The sequence below is a fragment of the Salmo salar genome, chromosome ssa04 (assembly GCF_905237065.1).
Source record: "Salmo salar chromosome ssa04, Ssal_v3.1, whole genome shotgun sequence".
NCBI classification, from domain to species: Eukaryota; Metazoa; Chordata; class Actinopteri; order Salmoniformes; family Salmonidae; genus Salmo; species Salmo salar.
In genome coordinates, this window is record NC_059445.1 from 12,555,545 (window position 1) to 12,578,044 (window position 22,500).

Sequence of the window (22,500 nt, forward strand, 5' to 3'; positions counted from 1 at the left end):
TGCTAACTGAGGAGTGTTAATTCACCTGTTTCCATACATGTTTCAGTTTAAAACATTTATCTTACAAAGGAGTTGTTTAATCAAACTGCTTAACTATTTATCTGTACATGGAATTGTATTTATTTTATTTTTTTACTCAGTTTTTTCTAATCTTTACAGGAAAATGCCACGAGCACTGTCTTATGTGTGGAGACATTTCACTGCAGCTAATGTAGAAAGAAAAGCTGTGTACATTTGCAAATATTGTGCCAAATCATATGTGAAGACTGCAACATAGATGCAGAATCATCTGGCCAAGTGCATAAAGTTCCCTCAGTGCTCACAACAAGCAACCTCTGACAAAAGTCCCTCTACTTCTATTCGAGGTGAAAATGATGAATCAGACACCTTATCGATAGCAACAGCTCATGGTCCTCCTGGAATCAGAAGTGTTTTTGATTCAATGGAGGAACGTAGTCAGAGAAATGCTGATAAATGTCTTGCTCAAGCTGTGTCTGCAACTGGTTCACCTCTGATGCTCACAGGCAATGTGTATTGGAAGAGATTTCTGAATGTTCTTTGCCCAGCATACACCCCTCCAACCGGACATGCTTTATCTACTCATTTGCTGGATGCAGAGTTCAACAGAGTTCAAGTGAAGGTCAAGCAAATCATAGAGAAAGCAGACTGTATTGCAATCATCTAAGGATGGGGGTGTGAGCATGCGGGTCTGGCCAGATGAGATGTAGTCATTGTTTGTAGGTGTCTGTAAGTTGTTGTTAGTATAAGTTTGTTTTTGGAGTGTAAACATTTTTTTGAATTGAAGATCGTTAACACCCAGGAGGAAAGTATTTGTCACAGCAGTACACACTGAGTGTACAAAACATTAAGAACACCTGCTCTTTCCATGACATAGACTGACCAGGTGAATCCAAGTGAAAGCTATGATCCCTTATTTGTCCCTCACTTGTTAAATCCACTTCAATCAGTGTAAATTAAGGGGAGAAGACAGGTTAAAGAAGGATTTTTAAGCCTTGAGACGGATTGTGTATGCGTGCCATTCAGAGGGTGAATGGGCAAGACAAAATATTTAAGCACCTTTGAACAGGGTATGGTAGTAGGTGCCAGGCACACCAGTTTGTTTCAAGAACTGCAACGCTGCTGAGTTTTTCACGTTCAACAGTTTCCCTTGTGTATCCAGAATGGTCCACCACACAAAGGACATCCAGCCAACTTGACACAACTGTGGGAAGCATTGGAGTCAACATGGACCAGCATCCCTGTGGAACACTTTGGACCCCTTGTAGAGTCCATACCCCTGACAAATTGAGGCTGTTCTGAGGGCAAAAGGGGTGCAACTCAATATTAGGAAGGTTTTTCTAATGTTTGGTAAACTCAGTGAGGTTCAAATGAGAACCGTTGTAAAGCTTTAATAGATCTAGTTGGCACAAGGTCTCTGGTTGCCCTTCAATGTCACTTTGTTCTTTTTGGGTCAGCCGACTTGCCATCCCTCCATCCTCCCTATAAACTCTTGCTACCGCCTAATCTCCAGACTAAAGAAGCATCGGCGCATTTAGTCACATTGCATATTTTAGCCGCCATCTGTTCCGCTCAACATTCCCACCACAGGGGCTCCTATCCTCATCTTTCTGTTTCCATATTCCAACAGCATATTGTTCCCAGAGCTTCTTTATTTATTTTTAAAGAAAAGACACACACACACACACACACACACACACACACACACACACACACACACACACACACACACACAGCAGGACCGGAGAGTGCTTCTTGTTCTCAAGGAGGAGCGAGAGAGCAGCTTTCTTTTTTCTCCCCCCAGCAGTTTCTACCAGCCAGTTGTCCTATCAAGTGTAACCTCGGGGTCCTCATAGAGCAATTAAAGGGGCCCCACTGCCCACCTTTTGGTAATGAAGCCCGGCGCAGCCTGGAATCTATAGCCCTTTAGTGTCCCCTAATGGGACGTCATTACAGTCAAAGAAACAGTGTACATGTAAATGAACATACTCATTAGCCAGTGGCGGGAGAAACCTTTGGAGCTCCGTGTGGTGCAGTGTGTGGAGGGATGCTTCCTTATTCCTCTGGTACCCTGATTGGGTTTTTGTCTTCTGTGTGTGAGGGGAGAGATGGTATGTATGTGTGAGGGGAGAGATGGTATGTGTGTGTGAGGGGAGAGATGGTATGTGTGTGTGAGGGGAGAGATGGTATGTGTGTGTGAGGGGAGAGATGGTATGTGTGTGTGAGGGGAGAGATGGTATGTGTGTGTGAGGGGAGAGATGGTATGTGTGTGTGAGGGGAAAGATGGTATGTGTGTGTGAGGGGAGAGATGGTATGTGTGTGTGTGAGGGGAGAGATGGTATGTGTGTGTGAGGGGAGAGATGGTATGTGTGTGTGAGGGGAGAGATGGTATGTGTGTGTGAGGGGAGAGATGGTATGTGTGTGTGAGGGGAAAGATGGTATATGTGTGTGAGGGGAGAGATGGTATGTGTGTGTGAGGGGAGAGATGGTATGTGTGTGTGAGGGGAGAGATGGTATGTGTGTGTGAGGGGAGAGATGGTATGTGTGTGTGAGGGGAGAGATGGTATGTCTGTGTGAGGCGAGAGATGGTATGTGTGTGTGAGGGGAGAGATGGTATGTGTGTGTGAGGGGAGAGATGGTATGTGTGTGTATGTGTGTGTGTTCGGCGGGTGTGTTCTTACTTGTGTATCTGTATGTCTTCACGTAAGGGAAAAGTGAAATGAACATATATAATGTGTTATTGGTATTCACACAGCCGTTGTGCAGCTGTTAATTGAGCACTAGTTGTCTCTGTAATGTGATGCTAAAGCCTGCTGAAGCGCGTAGCCGAACCCCCTTCCTCTCTCTCTCTCTCTGATTGAATGACTACATCCCCCAGAGTGTACCGGTGCAGCGGTCCAGGTCGTTGTCCCCGGCGAGCAGCGTGGAGTCAGGAAGAGGAGTGGAAAAGAGGATTCATGACCTGGAGGAGCTGCTCAGACTGAAGGTACAAACCTCACTGACCTCTACACTACACACTCTCTCTTTGTCTCTCGCTGTCTGTCTCTCTGTCTGTCTCTCTCGCTGTCTCTCTCTCTGGCTGTCTCTCTCTCTGTTTGTCTCTCTCTCTCTGTTTGTCTCTCTGTTTGTCTCTCGCTGTCTGTCTCTCTGTCTGTCTCTCTCTCTATTTGTCTCTCTGTCTTTCTCACTCTGTCTCTGTCTGTTTCTCTCTCTTTGTGTCATTTTCTCTCTCTTTTCAATTCCCTTCTTCCTGTCTCTTTAGTCTTAATTCTGTTTTCTATTCTCTATTCTTTCCCCCCGTTCTCTCCCCATTTCCTCTCTCTCTCTCTCTCTCTCTCTCTACTCCCTCGTCTCTCCTCTCTCTCCCTCCTCCTAATGCTTTCCAGCACATTGAGTAGTGTGAGTCCAGGTGAGAGGTACCTGTGTTCTGTTTCCTGTGTGTATTGATATGACCTCATTGTCATCATCAGGCCCATTCAGAGACAGACAGGCCGTCATGTGTGAATGTCACTGCTCTGCCGCCAGCCACGACACGCTACTACTGAGAGTTAGCTAACGCACCGATAGGACGAGGGAGGGCTGTCACGCATCTGCCTGCGCGGGTCCCTTGCCTCCCATCTCCCCTCAGAGGCCCAGCCAGCCCCCTGTCTCCCCCCTCTCATCAGTGCCTTCTCCTGACGGCTCAATTATCACCGTCTGTAATCACCACTCAGAGAGGTAGTAATGCCTCTGAAAAAGAGATGAAGATGTCCCTGCCTGCCTGGCTGGCTGGCTGCTGCAGCAGAGTGACTGACTCCCACATGTGTGTTCTGACTGACTGCCTCCAGCTTTAAACCACACATCAGTGTCTGGGTATTGTGTGTTAGACTTGTCTCAACCTGTGACATTCTCAGTCTCAACTCTTAAAAATGATGACCGTCTTTGGTTTTGTAACAACAGAGTATCGCTTTATAGTATTTTAACACCAGCCGGTGGGTACAGTATCTCTGCAATATGATTGCTGTGTGTTGGAGAGGCCAGCAGGGTGAATTGCTCCTGATAAGAGGTGAGTGGAGGGGATAGCAGAGACACACTCTCTCTCTGTCTCTCCCCGTGGTCCAGCATCGGGGAAGGCTGATGGTCTCTAAGGGGCTCAATTGCACCGCTGTTGCCGACTGCTTCCTCTCTGACCTTTCCTAACGGTGTGCCACACACTCACACACATACACTGATACATACACACACACTGACACACACACACACACACACACCTGATACACACGACCGCTGAGCGTCTGTGTGGGCAATGAAGCAGCAGGAGAGGAGAGGATGCGGCAGGACTTGGACTCTCCCCATAAACCAATCAGCTCCATCGCTCTTTTAACCTTCACACTCTCCTCTGTTCTGCGGTCTCTCTCTTTCTCCTCTCTCTCCTTTTTATTTCTCTCTTGTGCTATTATTATTTCTCCCCTCTTATTTCTCTCTTCGTCTCTGTTTTTGCCTCTTTCTCTTCTTCCTTGTCTCTTTTCTTTCCTCTCGCTCTCTCTCTCAATTTTTCAATTTCAATTAAATTCAATTTGCTTTATAGGCATGACGTAACAATGTACATATTGCCAAAGCTTACTTTGGATATTTACAATATAAAACGAATAAGAATCAAAATTGTCAACGGGACAACAGTAACAAAAATAACCAAGGGGCAAAATAACCATACATTGAACAATAGCAATAAGCATACAGTAGAGGACACGTGCAGGTTGGTTGGTCTGTCAGACACTGTCCCTCATCTTATGGCAGCCAGCAATGTAGTGAACTGCCAACCCACAGCTCTCTGCGTCTTCCCCCAACAGGACTGGTTGCCTATTCTCATCAGAGTGATCTTTGAAACCTTGAATAAGGGTTTCAAATTTGGGGAAATAACACTCTCTAATTGTTTTATATTTTTGACATTTAGCCAGGAAATGCAGCTCTGTCTCAGGTTCTGCTGTGGTGCAGTGGTTACACATCCTTTCCTCTACAGGGAGCCAGATAGCACTGCATTTTGCTTTGTGCTTGTGTTTCCCAATAAGCAATGTAGTTTTGTTTTGACTGTGTTGTAATTTGTTTTATTCTGATTGATTGGATGTTCTGTTTCTGAGGCTTCAGTGTGTTAGTAGAACAAGTTTGTGAACTCAGCCACAGGACCAGCTGGATGAGGGGACTCTTTTCTTTGCTCAGCTCTTGGCATTGCAGGGCTTGGTAATGATATGAGAGGGGGTCACTGTATTTTAGATGTTTCCAAAACTTAATTGCTCTTTTTTGAGTTTTTATTATTAGTGGATATTGGCCTAATTCTGCCCTGCATGCATTGTTTGTAGTTCTCCTCTGGACATGTAGGAGAATCTTACAGAACTCTGCATGCAGGGTTTCAATGGGGTGTTTGTCCCATTTGGTGAAATCTTGTTTTGGCATGAAGTGCAATTGGTTCAATGATACATTCAATTAGTTTTAGCCAAATTTTAATAGGTATTTCAATTTGAATTTGTTTTTTAATGGCGAAGAATGCCCTGTGTGCTTTCCCCTCAGTTCATTCACTGCATCATGAAGGTGTCCAATTGAGCTTATTTTTAAACCTAAGTAATTGTAGTGTGTGCAGTACTCTATATATTTTGTACCTATTGAGAACTTTGGTCTAATACCCTGAGATCTGGATCTTCTCTGGAAAATCCTCTCTCTCTCTCTCTGTCTCTCTCTCTCTCTTCCCCCCCGTCCACTACAGATATATGGAGGTCATGTCTCTTTACTCAGCCAGGGATATTAGCAGTTATTTTGGTGTCAGGTCTAAAGTGTCCCTATTACATCACATACTAGACAGACACTCAGACTGATGCTAATGGCTGATGATACGCATGACTGTGTTATTTAATGGTTCCATTTACATGTCTGTAGTGCGGACTGAGAGGCGTTTAACAGAGTTGTGTGTGTGTTTTCGGTTTTACTGTCCTTGTGGGGACCAGAAGTCCTCACAAGGATAGTAAAACAAGGAAAATTTGCACAAGTAGGGCCGTTTCGCCGGTTCCCACAAGGAAAAAGGCTGTTTTAGGCTTAGGGTTTAGGCTCAGGGGTTAGGTTTAGGGTTACAGTTAGGGTTAGGAGTTAGGTTTAGGAATAGGGGTTTGGGTTTAGGTTTAGGGAAAATAGCATTTTGAATGGGAATCAATTGTTTGGACCCCACAAAGATACTAAAACAAACGTGCGCGTGGCGAGTGGTAATTCAACAACCCTCATCTTAGATTAGACATCCACTGACCCCATTATATTGGGCACACAATTTATACTGTGTACCCAGTGTGATTGTATCAGTTAAATGCTGAACTGGACTGAACAGTAGGGGATCCTAACAAACTGTTTTTATTTATTTCATTTTTTTGTACAAACTTGCCACTTCCAGGACAAGTAAACAACAGCACTGTCTCTCTCTGAGGTCTGAGAGACACCAAATTATTTTTCAGCTTGAGAACATACATGCTGGATGATTAGGGTCTGGGGCCAGTGTACCCAGAGCAGGCTGTGTGTTGTGGAGTATTGATTGCTGGTGGTGGGGTTGAAGTGTGATCTGTGATGACCAGGGTTGGGGCCGGGGCCCAGTGGGAGCTCTAAGGGGCCTGGGAAGCAATGATGTGGCTAATGCCCTGCCACTCCGACCAGAGCCCCTCTGCAATCAATCAGTCAGGACTCTCTCTCTCTCTGTGTGTGGTTCTCTCTCCTTTCATTAGAGGCAGAAACCCAGGCTGCGTTTGTTTGGGGGGCTTTGTGTTGTAAAGGCGGCCCGTGTAACGGATGTCCTCTGTGAATATCTCTCACCAGTACACAAAAATCCATACTTGTCACATCGGTGGAGTGTGAGAGAAAGTGTGTGTGTGTGTGTCTGTCTCTGAGTGTGTGTGTGCATACGTCCATGTGTGTGCTGCCGCTCCCGCTCCTCTCTGTTCTCTTTGTCCTTGTTAATAATAACAGGGTTCAGAGCTCACATTTCCCTCTCTGCAGGGCAGCCGTGTCATATCAGCAGTAAACAAGCTCTTCCCTTCAAAAGGCTCTCGACAAGAAGTCTCCCCAGCCCTGCCTGGCCACTCAAGCAGAAACCTGCTCTGCTCTCTTTCTCTCTCTCTTATTCTTTCTCTCTTTCTGTCTCTCTCATCTTTCCTCCTCTTCTCCCTCCCTAGCCCTAGCCTGCCTGTTTTAAAGTGTTTTCTTCTTCCACTCTGTTAAGGTCAGAATAATAGAGGCGTTCCTGTCAGGAGCATCTAGATGTTCTCCTCCTTCTCTCCCCTGAAAGTCCCACGTTGTAATCTTTTCTTTTTTTAAATAGTCAGTCATTGCCGCCCCAATTGGGTGGTGACCCCAGTCAATGACCAGTACCCCGCTGAGGGGAGAGGGGCTGAAGGAGGGGGGAGGGTGGTGTGAAGAGGGTTCAAAGTGCTCTCTCTCCCTGTTGACTTGACCATATTAATGCTGTACCTGTAACGAACCTCGGATGCTGGAGGAACACTTGTCAGAGAGAAGGAGAGGAACTGCAATGTCAGAGAGAGGTGATGCTTCCTCAATAATGGAGCACATCCTTGTTATAGCTACATGTTACAGTAACAGGAGTTATATCTGACCTGGGGGGTGTACAGCAGTGGAGGCTGGTGGGACGAGCTATAGGAGGACTCATTGTAATGGCTGGAAAGGAATGAAGGGGCCAGAGTCAAACGTTGTTTCCATGTGTTTGATATCGTTCCATTTATTCCATACCAGCCATTACAATGATCCCATCCTCCTATAGCTCCTCCCACCAGCCTCCACTGGTGTACAGTTCCGTACTAGACTGACACTGTCAGTAATTAAATTATTTACACTGTTTCTAGGTCGATTTTCTATCTTTTGGAAATACACTGCTCTCAATGTAAGATTTAAGTCATTTTAACTTTTCAGAAAGATTTGTCATCACTCCCAACCCCCGACCGGTTTCACATTTCAGTGAAATCATTTGATTTCCCTGTGCACTGCATGTGTGAAGTGGCCACACTGTGTAACGTAACCTCCTGTATGTCTCTGGCCGGCAGACGGAGGAGAACGAGGAGCTGCGGAGGGCCCATGAGAAACGCCACGAGCGCCTGCGTCTCGTCCAGACCAACTACAGGACAGTCAAAGACCAGCTCCGAGAGGTGGAGGACGCACAGGGCCTGTGAGTACCCTACTAGAACTAGAATTCAATATTCTACTCTACTAGAATTCTATTTCTATGGTACCACTTCCACCCAGCAGCAGACTGACGTTCTGGTATAGAGTGGCAGGTGACACACTTCCACACAGCGGCAGACTGACGTTCTGGTATAGAGTGGCAGTTGACACACTTCCACCCAGTGGCAGACTGACGTTCTGGTATAGAGTGGCAGGTGACACACTTCCACCCAGCGGCAGACTGACGTTCTGGTATAGAGTGGCAGGTGACACACTTCCACCCAGCGGCAGACTGACGTTCTGGTATAGGGTGGCAGGTGACACACTTCCACCCAGCGGCAGACTGACGTTCTGGTATAGAGTGGCAGGTGACACACTTCCACCCAGCGGCAGACTGACGTTCTGGTATAGAGTGGCAGGTGACACACTTCCACCCAGCGGCAGACTGACGTTCTGGTATAGAGTGGCAGGTGACACACTTCCACCCAGCGGCAGACTGACGTTCTGGTATAGAGAGGCAGGTGACACACTTCCACCGAGCGGCAGACTGACGTTCTGGTATAGAGTGGCAGGTGACACACTTCCACCCAGCGGCAGACTGACGTTCTGGTATAGAGTGGCAGGTGACACACTTCCACCCAGCGGCAGACTGACGTTCTGGTATAGAGTGGCAGGTGACACACTTCCACCCAGCGGCAGACTGACGTTCTGGTATAGAGTGGCAGGTGACACACTTCCACCCAGCGGCAGACTGACGTTCTGGTATAGAGTGGCAGGTGACACACTTCCACCCAGCGGCAGACTGACGTTCTGGTATAGAGTGGCAGGTGACACACTTCCACCCAGCGGCAGACTGACGTTCTGGTATAGAGTGGCAGGTGACACACTTCCACCCAGCGGCAGACTGACGTTCTGGTATAGAGTGGCAGGTGACACACTTCCACCGAGCGGCAGACTGACGTTCTGGTATAGAGTGGCAGGTGACACACTTCCACCCAGCGGCAGACTGACGTTCTGGTATAGAATGACCTTTACTCTTTATGTTACGTGTCATCACCTGACCTACTGTGTGGGAAGAGTGGGAGGCTTACACCTTTACCTTTGAAAAAGCTTAACTGGTTTTAAGCGAATCAATTTCGTAGCTTAGCGTTCGAGTCGCTGTGCATGCCTTTGTTTCTCTCTCTGTTTCTCTCTTTCCTTCTTACCCTGGCATCAATTAGGACTTGAGGCTGAAGGGGTCCGTTATAGAGGGGACAGGGTGTCTGAGAAACTCCTGGGGAGGGACGGGGGACGAGGTGGAGAGGGGGTGATTTGAAGGGGAGTGATTTCCTCTTCCGATCCCCTTGGTTTGATCTAGATCAAAACCACGGGGTTTTCACACAAAGAGGGCAATGTGGCGGCAGATGTCATTAACGTGACACACACTCTTTCTCCCTCTTTCTGACTTCCTCCCCCAAAGCTTCAGGCAGCGAGGAGAACCTTTTAAAACACTAACTAATAGAAGCGTATGTGGGGTTGGTATCCACACGGGACTGACGTGTTGACCCTGTCAGCTGTTTTCTCCCCGGGTTAATTAAAGAAAACAGCGGCTGCAACGTGAGGCCGTGTGAAAGTAGAGCGAGCGAGTATTCACCATCCACCACCTCCCCGCCGTTCGGCGAGGAGCTGCTCTGCGCAGCACGGAACAACAGGCAGACAGAGAGAGCGTTTGACAGACAGAGAGAACGAAGAGAGCATCACTTGGAAACAACACCATTTGTGCCCGTCTGTACATTTTAGCAGGTTATCAAGAAAGTGTGGTGTGTGTGGTTGTCTCCTTGTTGTTGGAGGATCTTGATGAAAACGAGGGCACACTGCTAGCAGGAAGAAAATAGGTCTGTCTGATATTTTTCTCTGTTTGTAACCTCTTGTGGCAATAAGTCATATTAAAAAGGTACAATTTTAAATGTTATAAAGCAGTTTTGTTGCCAACAGGGAATTGGTGATTCATAATACACAGTCAACCAGTACGCCATCAGACTGACCTGTCACCTGCATATTGGCATCATCATTTGACAGGAGACAGAATTGACACGATATGCAGCTTTGCCCTTTTCATCCTCAGCCTTTGATGGCGCCACCCAGGCAGCTCCTCAGCCTTATGATCGTTGGCATTCACTTGGATGGGTTAACCTCTCATATCCATCCTTAAATAGTCCCAAACCCACTGGGGTAATGCCAGTCTGAACGGGGGAGACAATGGAGAAACCACTTAAACACTACCCGTTAGAGCTGTGGAATCAGGCCTAACAAGTCAGGGGGGAAAACGTCCACTCTCATTGCATTTTGGGCTTGTTAGGGATTTCCCAGTTGCCTCCACGCTGTGTTGATTGTTTTCGGGGAAAGTGGTGGGGGTGAGGAGGGGCTTCTTTTATGCCCTCCCTTTGTGTGTTAGACTGAAAGGGGGGGGGGGGGGGGGTAAACTGTTCTGAAGACCACCTCTACCTGCCTCTTATTCTGTTCTGGAGTTTAAATTGAATAGACCACCTCCTCCCCCCATTATGACAGGTGAAACCATTAGGATTAGTAGCGTTAGTTTGTGCTTCCTCTTCAGCATGTTGCTGCTGCCACCCTCACATTCATCTGGTTTCTCTCCCCAGGAGAGTGACTTATTGAGGGACTGAGTTAGTATTGGTGCTCTATGGGTCTGGGTTGATGTGCAGTGGCTGTTTCCCAAATGGCACCCTATTCCCTATAGTTCACCTGAGGCTCTGGTTAAAAAGTAGTGCACTATTTTGAGAATATCGTTCCATTTCAGACACAGCCAGTGTGTGTTGGTGGAGTGGACACTGGAGCAGGAAGTAGGGTAACTACCAGCGAATCAGAGCACAGCTGCAGGCCCTGGACACTCTCTCCTCATCAGCATGCAGCCGACACACAGCCGGGCTGGACCGCTCCGGAGAAACAGCACTGTCATTCATGATTACCACCAGACGCGCCCAAACGGAATAAAAGAGCAGAAAAAACCCAACTTCTTATTTATATTAGAGAGAAGAAAGTTTTAATCAGACTGGGATGACGGAATGAGTAAATAAATGAAAGGTTATTAAAACGTCTGCAGTCTGATCAAAGTTGCGCCCGTAAACAGATTCCCCTCGAATTAAAAGCAATTAGCCGGAGAGTCTTCTCTGTGAATAAAGTGCTCTCCCATTTCTGTTTCCTTGCTGCTTAATAACGGAAACTAGTTGACTGCTGGGGGGAAGCACTGAGGGCTGGACTGGTGCTGGATCCAAAATGGACTCCTAGTCCCTACCCCCTAGGCACTCCCTGAAGATCTAAATGCTCCTCTCGGCCGATCAGAAGACGGTGTGAATCATTTACATATTTACCCTTTAGTCATTTAGCAGATGCTCTTATCCAGAGCAGCTTACAGGAGTAATTAAGGTTAAGTGCATTGCTCAAGGGCACATCGACAGATTTTTCACCTAGTTGGCTCGAGGATTCGAACCAGCAACCTTTCTGTTACTGGCCCAACGCTCTTAACTGCTAGGCTACCACAATTACAATATTGCTTAAAGGAGCGGACAAGATAAGCGTTCCGTCCATATCCCTGGTAGCAGGTCTGTCTGATCAGATCCACAGGACGGCAGGCTGTAGGGGCTTGCTCCTGCATACAACACACAGTGTAGAGAAATGCATTTTGCATCGCAATACTCTCCCCTCTCACCATAAGAATACATACAGAGTAATCCTCAGTGTCTAAGTTTTGTTGTGGGAAGTTCCAGTGATCTCTCTTCAATGTATCAGAGAGAGAGAGAGAGAGTCTTTGCTCTCGGGGAAAGAAACCCGGGGATCACAGGACAGCTCAGACACACTACAGCACCGCACAGTCGGCACCATACCACAAGTTAAAGGGCTCCAAATTGCTCACAGGGGCATTAGCGGTATCAAATGAAAGAAAATGTACTGTTCCTCCTGTTGCCTTCCCACTCCCAGGAACGGGGTCTTAACTGGTATTAGCGTGGCAGAGCGGCGTCTACATAGCCCATAATGACCACGGGAAAGAAACCCTGGACGATATAGATATAACCCTGGTTTCGCATACCTCGGAATCCATTTCCTCTCCTTCCTTCATTGAGAGAGAGAGAGAGAGAGATCTAATTTTCTTCTTTATTAGATGGTTGTTGTCTTTGCACTAGAAGTGTTCAAATGAAGGACTGATTGGAGTTGAATGGTGGTGGAGGGGTGGGTAGGCTGGGATTGATTGATGAGGGGAAATAGGCGGTGGGTGTGTGTCTGCCACGCCACCGTGTATAAGTGTCATTAAGTATTCATAAGTGATGTGTGTTGGTTTGGGTGTGTTTGAGCCATTATTTACATCTACATGGCACACTGGGAATCCTCTGCAGTCCGCAGCCTAGCCACTCGGGCACTGCCCTGGGATTTAACTAACACCAACTGAGTGTGTACACTTGATTTGCCACTGAAGTATCAAAGTCAAGGCCGCTCATTTGAATACGGCTACAAATGTCTAAATAACAACAGTTCTCCCGATGTGAATTGACCAGGGGCTGCTAGGTATGGTACTAACTGTTCTCCCCTGTGTCCTCGGTGTGTGTGTGTGTGTGTGTGTGTGTGGGTGCAGGCCCAGGGGCAGGACCCAGCAGCGGGCAGAGCCGTGGCAGCTCCGCCAGGAGAACAGCGATGCGGTGTGGAACGAGCTGGCCTACTTCAAACACCTCAACAAGAAGCTCACTACACACAAGTAAGTCCCACTCCTGTCTGTTTCTCTGTCTCTCTCTCTGTCTCTATACCTCCTCAGTTGGCCTGATTGCTTGCTGATATAGAGTATTGTCATTTGCACACACACACACGTTTTAGACACACGCCCTCACCTCTGTCTGACCTCTCGACCTCTCCCCCACAGTTTGTCGGTGTTAAACTTTGAGCACGCCCTTCTGAACTTCACAGCGTCCGTCTCCTCTCCTCATTATTTCCAGCCAGCAGGTTCCAACACTAGATCATTAGCCCCGTCTCTCATTTGGAAAATTGCCGGCCCCAAGATTTTGTTGGTTGGAGAAAAAAATCTCACATTATCGGTGTGCTCTGGCAGTGTCTTTGTGAAGCGTCTTCATTTGCGTGTTGTTTCTAATGATAGTGAGAAATAGATCGTTTTAAGCTGGCAACAGCTCCATGTTCCACGTCATATATATTTGAATCATTCTACACGGCGGACAGCAAAAACATTTCTTCATTAAAGTAATTTTACCTTTACATTTTTTTGCAACGAACGTGGGGACGGTCGGGTCTGTTAGTTGCAACTCTGGGGTATGATTTCATTCATCATCACTACCAATTAATTATATCAAATACCTCACTGGACCTTTCTGTTCTCTGATCTGTGGCTATGTGAATGTGTTTGGTAAAGGAGAGCTACCTAAGAACGTAAACAGACAGAATATTATGAAGACATGTTGTCCGTGTCCCACAGTACACGTACCGGTACTGAGCCTCCGTGACAATAGTGGTGTAACGAGAGGGCGGGAGGGAGGGAGGGAGGGAGGGAGAGAGAGATAAAGAGAAAGGTGAGGGACAGGGATTGTGTTAATTACCAGGGCTGTTGGATGTGTTGCTCTTCATTAGGGCCTCTGACTGCGGCTCCCTACCACTCTGCCAGGGCTCATGCTGCTGTACAGCCCAGACCAGGCTCAACCAACCACTGACCAGCCCTACCCGTCCCTACTCTACCCCGTTCTCTACTCTACCCCGTTCCCTACACTACCCCGTTCCCTACACTACCCCGTTCCCCACACTACCCCGTTCCCTACTCTACCCCGTTCCCTACGCTACCCCGTTCTCTACTCTACCCCGTTCTCTACTCTACCCCGTTCTTTACTCTACCCCGTTCTCTACACTACCCCGTTCCCTTCTCTACCCCGTTCCCTTCTCTACCCCGTTCTCTACTTTACCCCGTTCCCTTCTCTACCCCGTTCCCTACTCTACCCCGTTCCCTACGCTACCCCATTCCCTACTCTTCCCCGACCCCTACCCTACCCCGTTCTTTACTCTACCCCGTTCCCTACTCTACCCCACCTCTGTAGTGTGGTGATGTAGCAGGCTGAGGCCTGGGCTCTCCTCCTCCTCTTCCCCTCTCCTCCTCTTCCCCTCACCTCCTCTTCCCCTCTCCTTCTCCTCCCCTCTCCTCCTCCTGTCCGGTCCTCCTAATCCCAGATGATCTCATTATGATCTAGCCCGGCTGCCTCTCTTTCTCTCTTTCTCTGAGCCAGAGCTGTCCGAGCTAATTACAGACCAGGCATACAGCCGCCACAGCTCCAGCCGCCGCTGCCGGTTAAGGATCCTCCCGGCCGGGCAAGCGGCTGCAACGTCCTGCCCGGTCCTTGCAACTGACCTGCGAGGAGCACGAGGGAGAGCGGGAAGCCGCCCATTCCCTTTCAGGCTGTGCAGCCCCTGTCCTCCGGGGTTAGTGCTGATCCCCGTCAACCCAGCCAGGCACTTGCTACCCCAGCGCCCACTCCAAGGCCCAAAGTAAACTTGGCGGAGGTCTCTAACTCGTGCTTTAGAAAAACTACCCCCCCCACACACACACAGAACCGCCATGCTTTGATCCTGGCCCCGGCAACAGCCCCGACGACCATTAGACGGCTCAGTGTGCAAAAGCAAGCAGCAGGCACACCGTCCGTCCGACCACCTTCCCCACTCCCCCCTTCTCCTCTCCCCAAACCCACTCTCCTCACCCCATCTCCATTTATATCTATTGGGAGTGTTTGGGAAGGCGGGGGTGTGGGAGGGCAGGGGAAGAGGGGGGCAAGAAACGAAGCATACACGGTGCAATTAGGCTGGGCTTCTATATCAAGCTGTTTGGCGGCTCCGGCGATGTAAATTACTGTTGATAGCCAACAATTAAGGAGATGGGAGCCGTGTTGGTGCAATAACTAGACCAACACACACCCCCAGCCCTAAACTTCGGCTGTATCCCAAAATGGCACCCTATTCCCTATATAGTGGACTGCTTTTGACCAGACCACTGTGGGCCCGGCGCTGGTCAAAAGCAGTGCACTATATAGAGAATAGGGTTCCATTTGGAGCGTAGACATCTAGTGCTTCTGCAAGGCCCAATAATAAGTGGCAGTTTGCCATTCTGCCGTCCATATTAAGATGATTGTGCTTGTGAAGGTTGCGCCTCCTCGTAAGTGTTAGCTATGATTCGCTAATGGCTAATTATCTCCTGGCTGGAGGTAGGAGGAGGAGTTTGGGCCCAATAACAGTCCAACGAAGGCTGCTGTTAGGATGTTTAGATGCTTAAAGGATATTCTCTCACCCCTCATTTCCTTTCTCTCTCTCTCTCTGTTGGGCTAAAGTCTCTCTCTGTTGGCTAAAGTCTCTCTCTCTCTCTCTCTCTCTCTGTTGGCTAAAGTCTCTCTTTCTGTTGGTTAAAGTCTCTCTCTCTCTGTTGGCTAAAGTCTCTCTCTCTCTCTCTCTCTCTCTCTGTTGGGCTAAAGTCTCTCTCTGTTGGCTAAAGTCTCTCTCTCTCCTCTCTCTCTCTCTCTCTCTCTCTCTCTCTCTCTCTGTTGGGCTAAAGTCTCTCTATGTGGGCTAAAGTCTCTCTCTCTCTGTTGGCTAAAGTCTCTCTCTCTCTCTCTCTCTCTCTCTCTCTGTTGGGCTAAAGTCTCTCTATGCTGGCTAAAGTCTCTCTCTCTCTCTCTCTCTCTCTCTCTCTCTCTCTGTTGGCTAAAGTCTCTCTCTCTCTGTTGGGCTAAAGTCTCTCTCTGTTGGCTAAACTCTCTCTCTCTCTGTTGGGCTAAAGTCTCTCTATGTTGGCTAAAGTCTCTCTCTGTTGGCTAAAGTCTCTCTCTGTTGGCTAAAGTCTCTCTCTGTTTGCTAAAGTATCTCTCTCTCTCTTGGCTAAAGTCTCTCTCTCTCTCTCTCTCTCTTGGCTAAAGTCTCTCTCTGTTGGCTAAAGTCTCTCTCTGTTTGCTAAAGTCTCTCTCTCTCTCTCTCTCTGTTGGCTAAAGTCTCCCTCTCTCTCTGTTGGGCTAAAGTCTCCCTCTCTCTCTGTTGGGCTAAAGTCTCTCTCTCTCTCTCTCTCTCTCTCTCTCTCTCTCTCTCTCTCTCTCTCTGTTGGGCTAAAGTCTCTCTCTCTCTCTGTTGGGCTAAAGTCTCCCTCTCTCTCTGTTGGGCTAAAGTCTCTCTCTCTCTCTGTTGGGCTAAAGTCTCCCTCTCTCTCTCTCTGTTGGCTAAAGTCTCTCTCTCTCTCTGTTGGCTAAAGTCTGTCTCTCTCTCTGTTGGCTAAAGTCTCTCTCTCTCTCTCTCTCTCTCTCTCTCTGTTGGCTAAAGTCTCTCTCTCCCTCTGTAGGCTAAAGTCTCTCTCTCTCTCTCTCTCTCTCTCTCTCTCTCTCTCTCTCTCTCTCTCTCTCTCTCTGTTCGGCTAAAGTCTCTCTCTCTCTCTGTTGGCTAAAGTCTCTCTCTCTCTCTGTTGGCTAAAGTCTCTCTCTCTCTGTTGGGCTAAAGTCTCTCTCTGTTGGCTAAAGTCTCTCTCTCTCTCTCTGTTGGCTAAAGTCTCTCTCTGTTGGCTAAAGTCTCTCTCTGTTTGCTAAAGTCTCTCTCCCTCTCTCTGTTGGGCTAAAGTCTCCCTCTCTCTCTGTTGGGCTAAAGTCTCTCTCTCTCTCTCTCTCTCTCTCTCTCGTTGGCTAAAGTCTCGCTCTCTCTCTCTCTCTCTCTCTCTCTCTCTCTCTCTCTCTCTCTCTCTCTCTCTCTCCTGTTGGCTAAAGTCTCTCTCTCTCTCTCTCTCTCTCTCTCTGTTGGCTAAAGTCTCTCTCTCCCTCTGTAGGCTAAAGTCTCTCTCTCTCTCTCTCTCTCTCTCTCTCTCTCTCTCTCTCTCTCTCTCTCTCTCTGTTGGGCTAAAGTCTCTCTCTCCCTCTGTAGGCTAAAGTCTCTCTCTCTCTCTCTCTGTTGGCTAAAGTCTCTCTCTGTTGGCTAAAGTCTCTCTCTGTTTGCTAAAGTATCTCTCTCTCTCTTGGCTAAAGTCTCTCTCTCTCTCTCTCTCTCTCTCTCTCTCTTGGCTAAAGTCTCTCTCTGTTGGCTAAAGTCTCTCTCTGTTTGCTAAAGTCTCTCTCTCTATCTTTGTTGGCTAAAGTCTCCCTCTCTCTCTGTTGGGCTAAAGTCTCTCTCTCTCTCTGTTGGGCTAAAGTCTCCCTCTCTCTCTCTGTTGGGCTAAAGTCTCCCTCTCTCTCTGTTGGGCTAAAGTCTCCCTCTCTCTCTGTTGGGCTAAAGTCTCCCTCTCTCTCTCTCTCTCTGTTGGCTAAAGTCTCTCTCTCTCTCTGTTGGCTAAAGTCTCTCTCTCTCTCTCTCTCTCTGTTGGCTAAAGTCTCTCTCTGTTGGCTAAAGTCTCTCTCTGTTTGCTAAAGTATCTCTCTCTCTCTTGGCTAAAGTCTCTCTCTCTCTCTCTCTCTCTCTCTCTCTCTCTCTCTGTTCGGCTAAAGTCTCTCTCTCTCTCTCTCTCTCTCTCTCTGTGTTGGCTAAAGTCTCTCTCTCCCTCTGTAGGCTAAAGTCTCTCTCTCTCTCTCTGTGTTGGCTAAAGTCTCTCTCTCTCTGTTGGGCTAAAGTCTCTCTCTGTTGGCTAAAGTCTCTCTCTCTCTCTCTCTCTGTTGGCTAAAGTCTCTCTCTGTTGGCTAAAGTCTCTCTCTGTTTGCTAAAGTCTCTCTCCCTCTCTCTGTTGGGCTAAAGTCTCCCTCTCTCTCTGTTGGGCTAAAGTCTCTCTCTCTCTCTCTCTCTCTCTCTCTCTCTCTCTCTCTCTCTCTCTCTTGTTGGCTAAAGTCTCTCTCTCTCTCTCTCTCTCTCTCTCTCTCTCTGTTGGCTAAAGTCTCTCTCTCCCTCTGTAGGCTAAAGTCTCTCTCTCTCTCTCTCTCTCTCTCTCTCTCTGTTGGGCTAAAGTCTCTCTCTCCCTCTGTAGGCTAAAGTCTCTCTCTCTCTCTCTCTCTGTTGGCTAAAGTCTCTCTCTGTTGGCTAAAGTCTCTCTCTGTTTGCTAAAGTATCTCTCTCTCTCTTGGCTAAAGTCTCTCTCTCTCTCTCTTGGCTAAAGTCTCTCTCTGTTGGCTAAAGTCTCTCTCTGTTTGCTAAAGTCTCTCTCTCCCTCTGTAGGCTAAAGTCTCTCTCTCTCTCTCTCTCTCTCTTGGCTAAAGTCTCTCTCTGTTGGCTAAAGTCTCTCTCTTTGTTGGCTAAAGTCTCCCTCTCTCTCTGTTGGGCTAAAGTCTCCCTCTCTCTCTGTTGGGCTAAAGTCTCCCTCTCTCTCTCTCTCTCTCTGTTGGCTAAAGTCTCTCTCTCTCTCTGTTGGCTAAAGTCTCTCTCTGTTGGCTAAAGTCTCTCTCTCTCCCTCTGTAGGCTAAAGTCTCTCTCTCTCTCTCTCTCTCTCTCTCTGTTGGCTAAAGTCTCTCTCTCTCTCTCTCTCTCTCTCTCTCTCTCTCTCTCTGTTGGCTAAAGTCTCTCTCTCCCTCTGTAGGCTAAAGTCTCTCTCTCTCTCTCTCTCTCTCTCTCTCTCTCTCTCTCTCTCTCTCTCTCTCTCTCTCTCTCTCTCTCTCTCTCTCTGTTGGCTAAAGTCTCTCTCTCTCCTCTGTAGGCTAAAGTCTCTCTCTCTCTCTCTCTGTAGGCTAAAGTCTCTCTCTCTCTCTCTCTCTCTCTCTCTCTCTCCTGTTGGGCTAAAGTCTCTCTCTCTCTCTCTCTCTCTCTCTCTCTGTTGGCTAAAGTCTCTCTCTCTCTCCTCTGTTGGGCTAAAGTCTCTCTCTCTCTCTCTCTGTCTAAAGTCTCTCTCTCTCTCTCTCTCTCTCTTGCTTCTCTCTCTCTCTCTCTCTCTGTTGGGCTAAAGTCTCTCTCTCTCTCTGTAGGCTAAAGTCTTCTCTCTCTCTCTCTGTTGGGCTAAAGTCTCTCTCTCTCTCTCTCTCTCTCTCTGTTGGGCTAAAGTCTCTCTCTCTCTCTCTCTCTGTCTCTCTCTGTTGGCTAAAGTCTCTCTCTCTCTCTCGCTCTGTTGGGCTAAAGTCTCTCTCTCCCTCTGTAGGCTAAAGTCTCTCTCTCTCTCTCTCTCTGTTGGCTAAAGTCTCTCTCTCTCTCTCTCTGTTGGCTAAAGTCTCTCTCTCTCTCTGTAGGCTAAAGTCTTTCTCTCTCTCTCTCTGTTGGGCTAAAGTCTTCCTCTCTCTCTGTTGGGCTAAAGTGTCTCTCTCTCTCTCTCTCTCTCTCTCTCTCTGTGTTGGCTAAAGTCTCTCTCTCTCTCTGTTGGGCTAAAGTCTCTCTCTCTCTCTCTGTTGGGCTAAAGTCTCTCGCTCTCTCTCTCTCTCTCTGTTGGCTAAAGTCTCTCTCTCCCTCTGTAGGCTAAAGTCTCTCTCTCCCTCTGTAGGCTAAAGTCTCTCTCTCTCTCGCTCTCTCTCTCTCTCTGTAGGCTAAAGTCTCTCTCTCCCTCTGTAGGCTAAAGTCTCTCTCTCTCTCTCTCTCTCTCTCTCTCTCTCTCTCTCTCTCTCTCTCTCTCTCTCTTGTTGGGCTAAAGTCTCTCTCTCTCTCTCTCTCTCTCTGTTGCGCTAAAGGCTCTCTCTCAATTCAATTTCAATTTAGGGCTTTATTGGCATGGGAAACATATGTTAACATTGCCAAAGCAAGTGAAGTAGATAATAAGCAAAAGTGGGAAAAAAACTATAAAACTGAACAGTAAACATTACACTCACAAATGTTCCAAAACAATAGACATTTCAAAAGGTATTATGTGCAAATAGTTAAAGTAAAAAAGGGAAAATAAATAAACATAAATGTAGGTTGTATTTACAATGGTGTTTGTTCTTCACTGGTTGCCCTTTTCTTGTGGCAACAGGTCACAAATCGTGCTGCTGTGATGACACACTGTGGTATTTCACCCAATAGATATGGGAGTTTATCAAAATTGGATTTGGTTTCGAATTCTTTGTTGAATCTGTGTAATCTGAGGGAAAAATGTGTCTCTAATATGGTCATACATTTGGCAGGAGGTTAGGAAGTGCAGCTCAGTTTCCACCTCATTTTGTGGGCAATGTGCACATAGCCTGTCTTCTCTTGAGAGACAGTTCTGCCTACGGCAATCTTTCTCAATAGCAAGGCTATGCTCACTGACTCTGTACATAGTCAAAGCTTTCCTTCAGTTTGGGTCAGTCACAGTGGTCAGGTATTCTGCCACTGTTTACTCTCTGTTTAGGGCCAAATATCATTCTAGTTTGCTCTGTTTTTTTTGTAAATGCTTTCCAATGTGCCAAGTAATTATCTCTTTGTTTTCTCATGATTTAGTTGGGTCTAATTGTGTTGCTGTCCTGGGGCTCTGTGGGGTGTGTTTGTTAACAGAGCCCCAGGACCAGCTTGCTTAGGGGACTCTTCTCCAGGTTTATTTCTCTGTGGGTGATGGCTTTGTTATGGAAGGTTTGGGAATTGCTTCCTTTTAGGTGGTTGTAGAATTTAATGGCTCTTTTCTGGATTTTGATAATTAGCGGGTATCTGCCTAATTCTGCTCTTCATGCATTATTTGGTGTTTTACGTTGTACATGGAGGATATTTTTATAGAATTCTGCATGCAGAGTCTCAATTTGGTGTTTGGTGAATTCTTGGTTGGTGAGCGGACCCCAGACCTAACAACCATAAAGGGCAATGGGTTCTATAACTGATTCAAGTATTTTCTGCCAGATCCTAATTGGTATGTCGAATTGTATGTTCCTTTTGATGGCATAGAGGGCCCTTCTTGCCTTGTCTCTCAGATCGTTCACAGCTTTGTGGAGGTTACCTGTGGCACTGATGTTTAGGCCCAGGTATGTATCGTTTTTGTGTGCTCTAGGGCAGCGGTGTCTAGATGGAATTTGAATTCGTGGTCCTGGCAACTGGACCTTTTTTGGAACACCATTATTTTTGTCTTACTGAGATGTTATTTCAGGGCCAAGGTCTAACAGAATCTGTGCAGAAGATCTAGGTGCTGCTGTAGGCCCTCCTTGGTTGGGGACAGAGCACCAGATCATCAGTAGACATTTGACTTCAGATTCTGGTAGGATGAGGCCGGGTGCTGCAGACTATATGTTGAAGAGGGTGGGGCTTAAGCTGCATCCCTGTCACACCTCACGGCCCTGTGGAAAGAAATGTGTGTGTTTTTTGCCAATTTTAATTGCACACTAGTTGTTTGTGTACATGGATTTTATAATGACGTATGTTTTTCCCCCAACACCACTTTCCATCAATTTGTATAGCAGACCCTCATGCCAAATTGAGTCAAAAGCTATTTTGAACTCAACAAAGCTTGAGAAGACTTTGCCTTTGTTTTCAAATCGAATTGTATTTGTCACATGCGCCGAATACAACAGGTGTAGACCTTACAGTGAAATGCTTACTTACAAGCCCTTAACCAACAATGCAGTTTTAAGAAAATACCTATTATAAAAAAGTAAGAAATAATTAAAGAACAGCAGTAAAATAACAATAGCGAGGCTATATATAGGGGGTACCGGTACAGAGTCAATGTGCGGAGGCACTGGTTAGTCGAGGTAATGGAGGTAATATGTACATGTAGGTAGAGTTATTAAAGTGACTATGCATAGATAATAACAGAGTCTCTGTTATTATCGCAGCAGCGTAGAAGGGGGAGGCAATGCAAATAGTCTGTGTAGCTATTTGATTAGATGTTCAGGAGTCTTATGGCTTGGGGGTAGAAGCTGTTTAGAAGCCTCTTGGACCTAGACTTGGCGCTCCGGTACCGCTTGCCGTGCGGTAGCAGAGAGAACAGTCTGACTAGGGTGGCTGGAGTCTTTGACAATCTTTAGGGCCTTCCTCTGACACCACCTGGTATAGAGGTCCTGGATGGCAGGAAGCTTGGTCCTAGTGATGTACTGGGCCGTACGCACTACCCTCTGTTGGTTTGTTTGTTTGTTAATTAGGGTGTGCAAGGTGAATACGGGGTCTGTCGTACAGTAATTTGGTAAAAAGCCAATTTGACATTTGCTCTGTACATTGTTTTCAGTGAGGAAATGTACGAGTCTGCTGTTAATGATAATGCAGAGGAATTTCTCAAGGTTGCTGTTGACGCATATCCCACGGTAGTTATTGGGGTCAAATTTGTCTCCGCTTTTGTGGATTGGGGTGATCAGTCCTTGGTTCCAAATATTGGGGAAGATGCCAGAGCTGATGATGATGTTAAAGAGTTTAAGTATAGCCAATTGGAATGTGTGGTCTGTATATTTTATAATTCATTTAGGATACCATTAACACCACAGGCCTTTTTGGGTTGGAGGGTTTTCATTATGTCCTGTAGTTCATTCA

General features: G+C 47.2%; 1 protein-coding gene across 2 annotated transcripts in view; it reads left to right on the plus strand.

Moving 5' to 3' along the window:
- LOC106602318 (centlein) overlaps positions 1-22,500 on the plus strand; it is a 195,106-nt gene that overhangs the window by 85,561 nt on the left and 87,045 nt on the right. Inside the window, exons 11-13 of one of the 2 annotated variants that reach the window (XM_045716502.1) lie at positions 2,897-3,004; positions 8,082-8,203; positions 12,824-12,943. In XM_045716502.1, coding sequence (XP_045572458.1) covers positions 2,897-3,004; positions 8,082-8,203; positions 12,824-12,943 — 350 coding nt within the window. The remainder of the gene's footprint in view (positions 1-2,896; positions 3,005-8,081; positions 8,204-12,823; positions 12,944-22,500) is intronic. The other variant, XM_045716503.1, reaches the window with a different exon arrangement.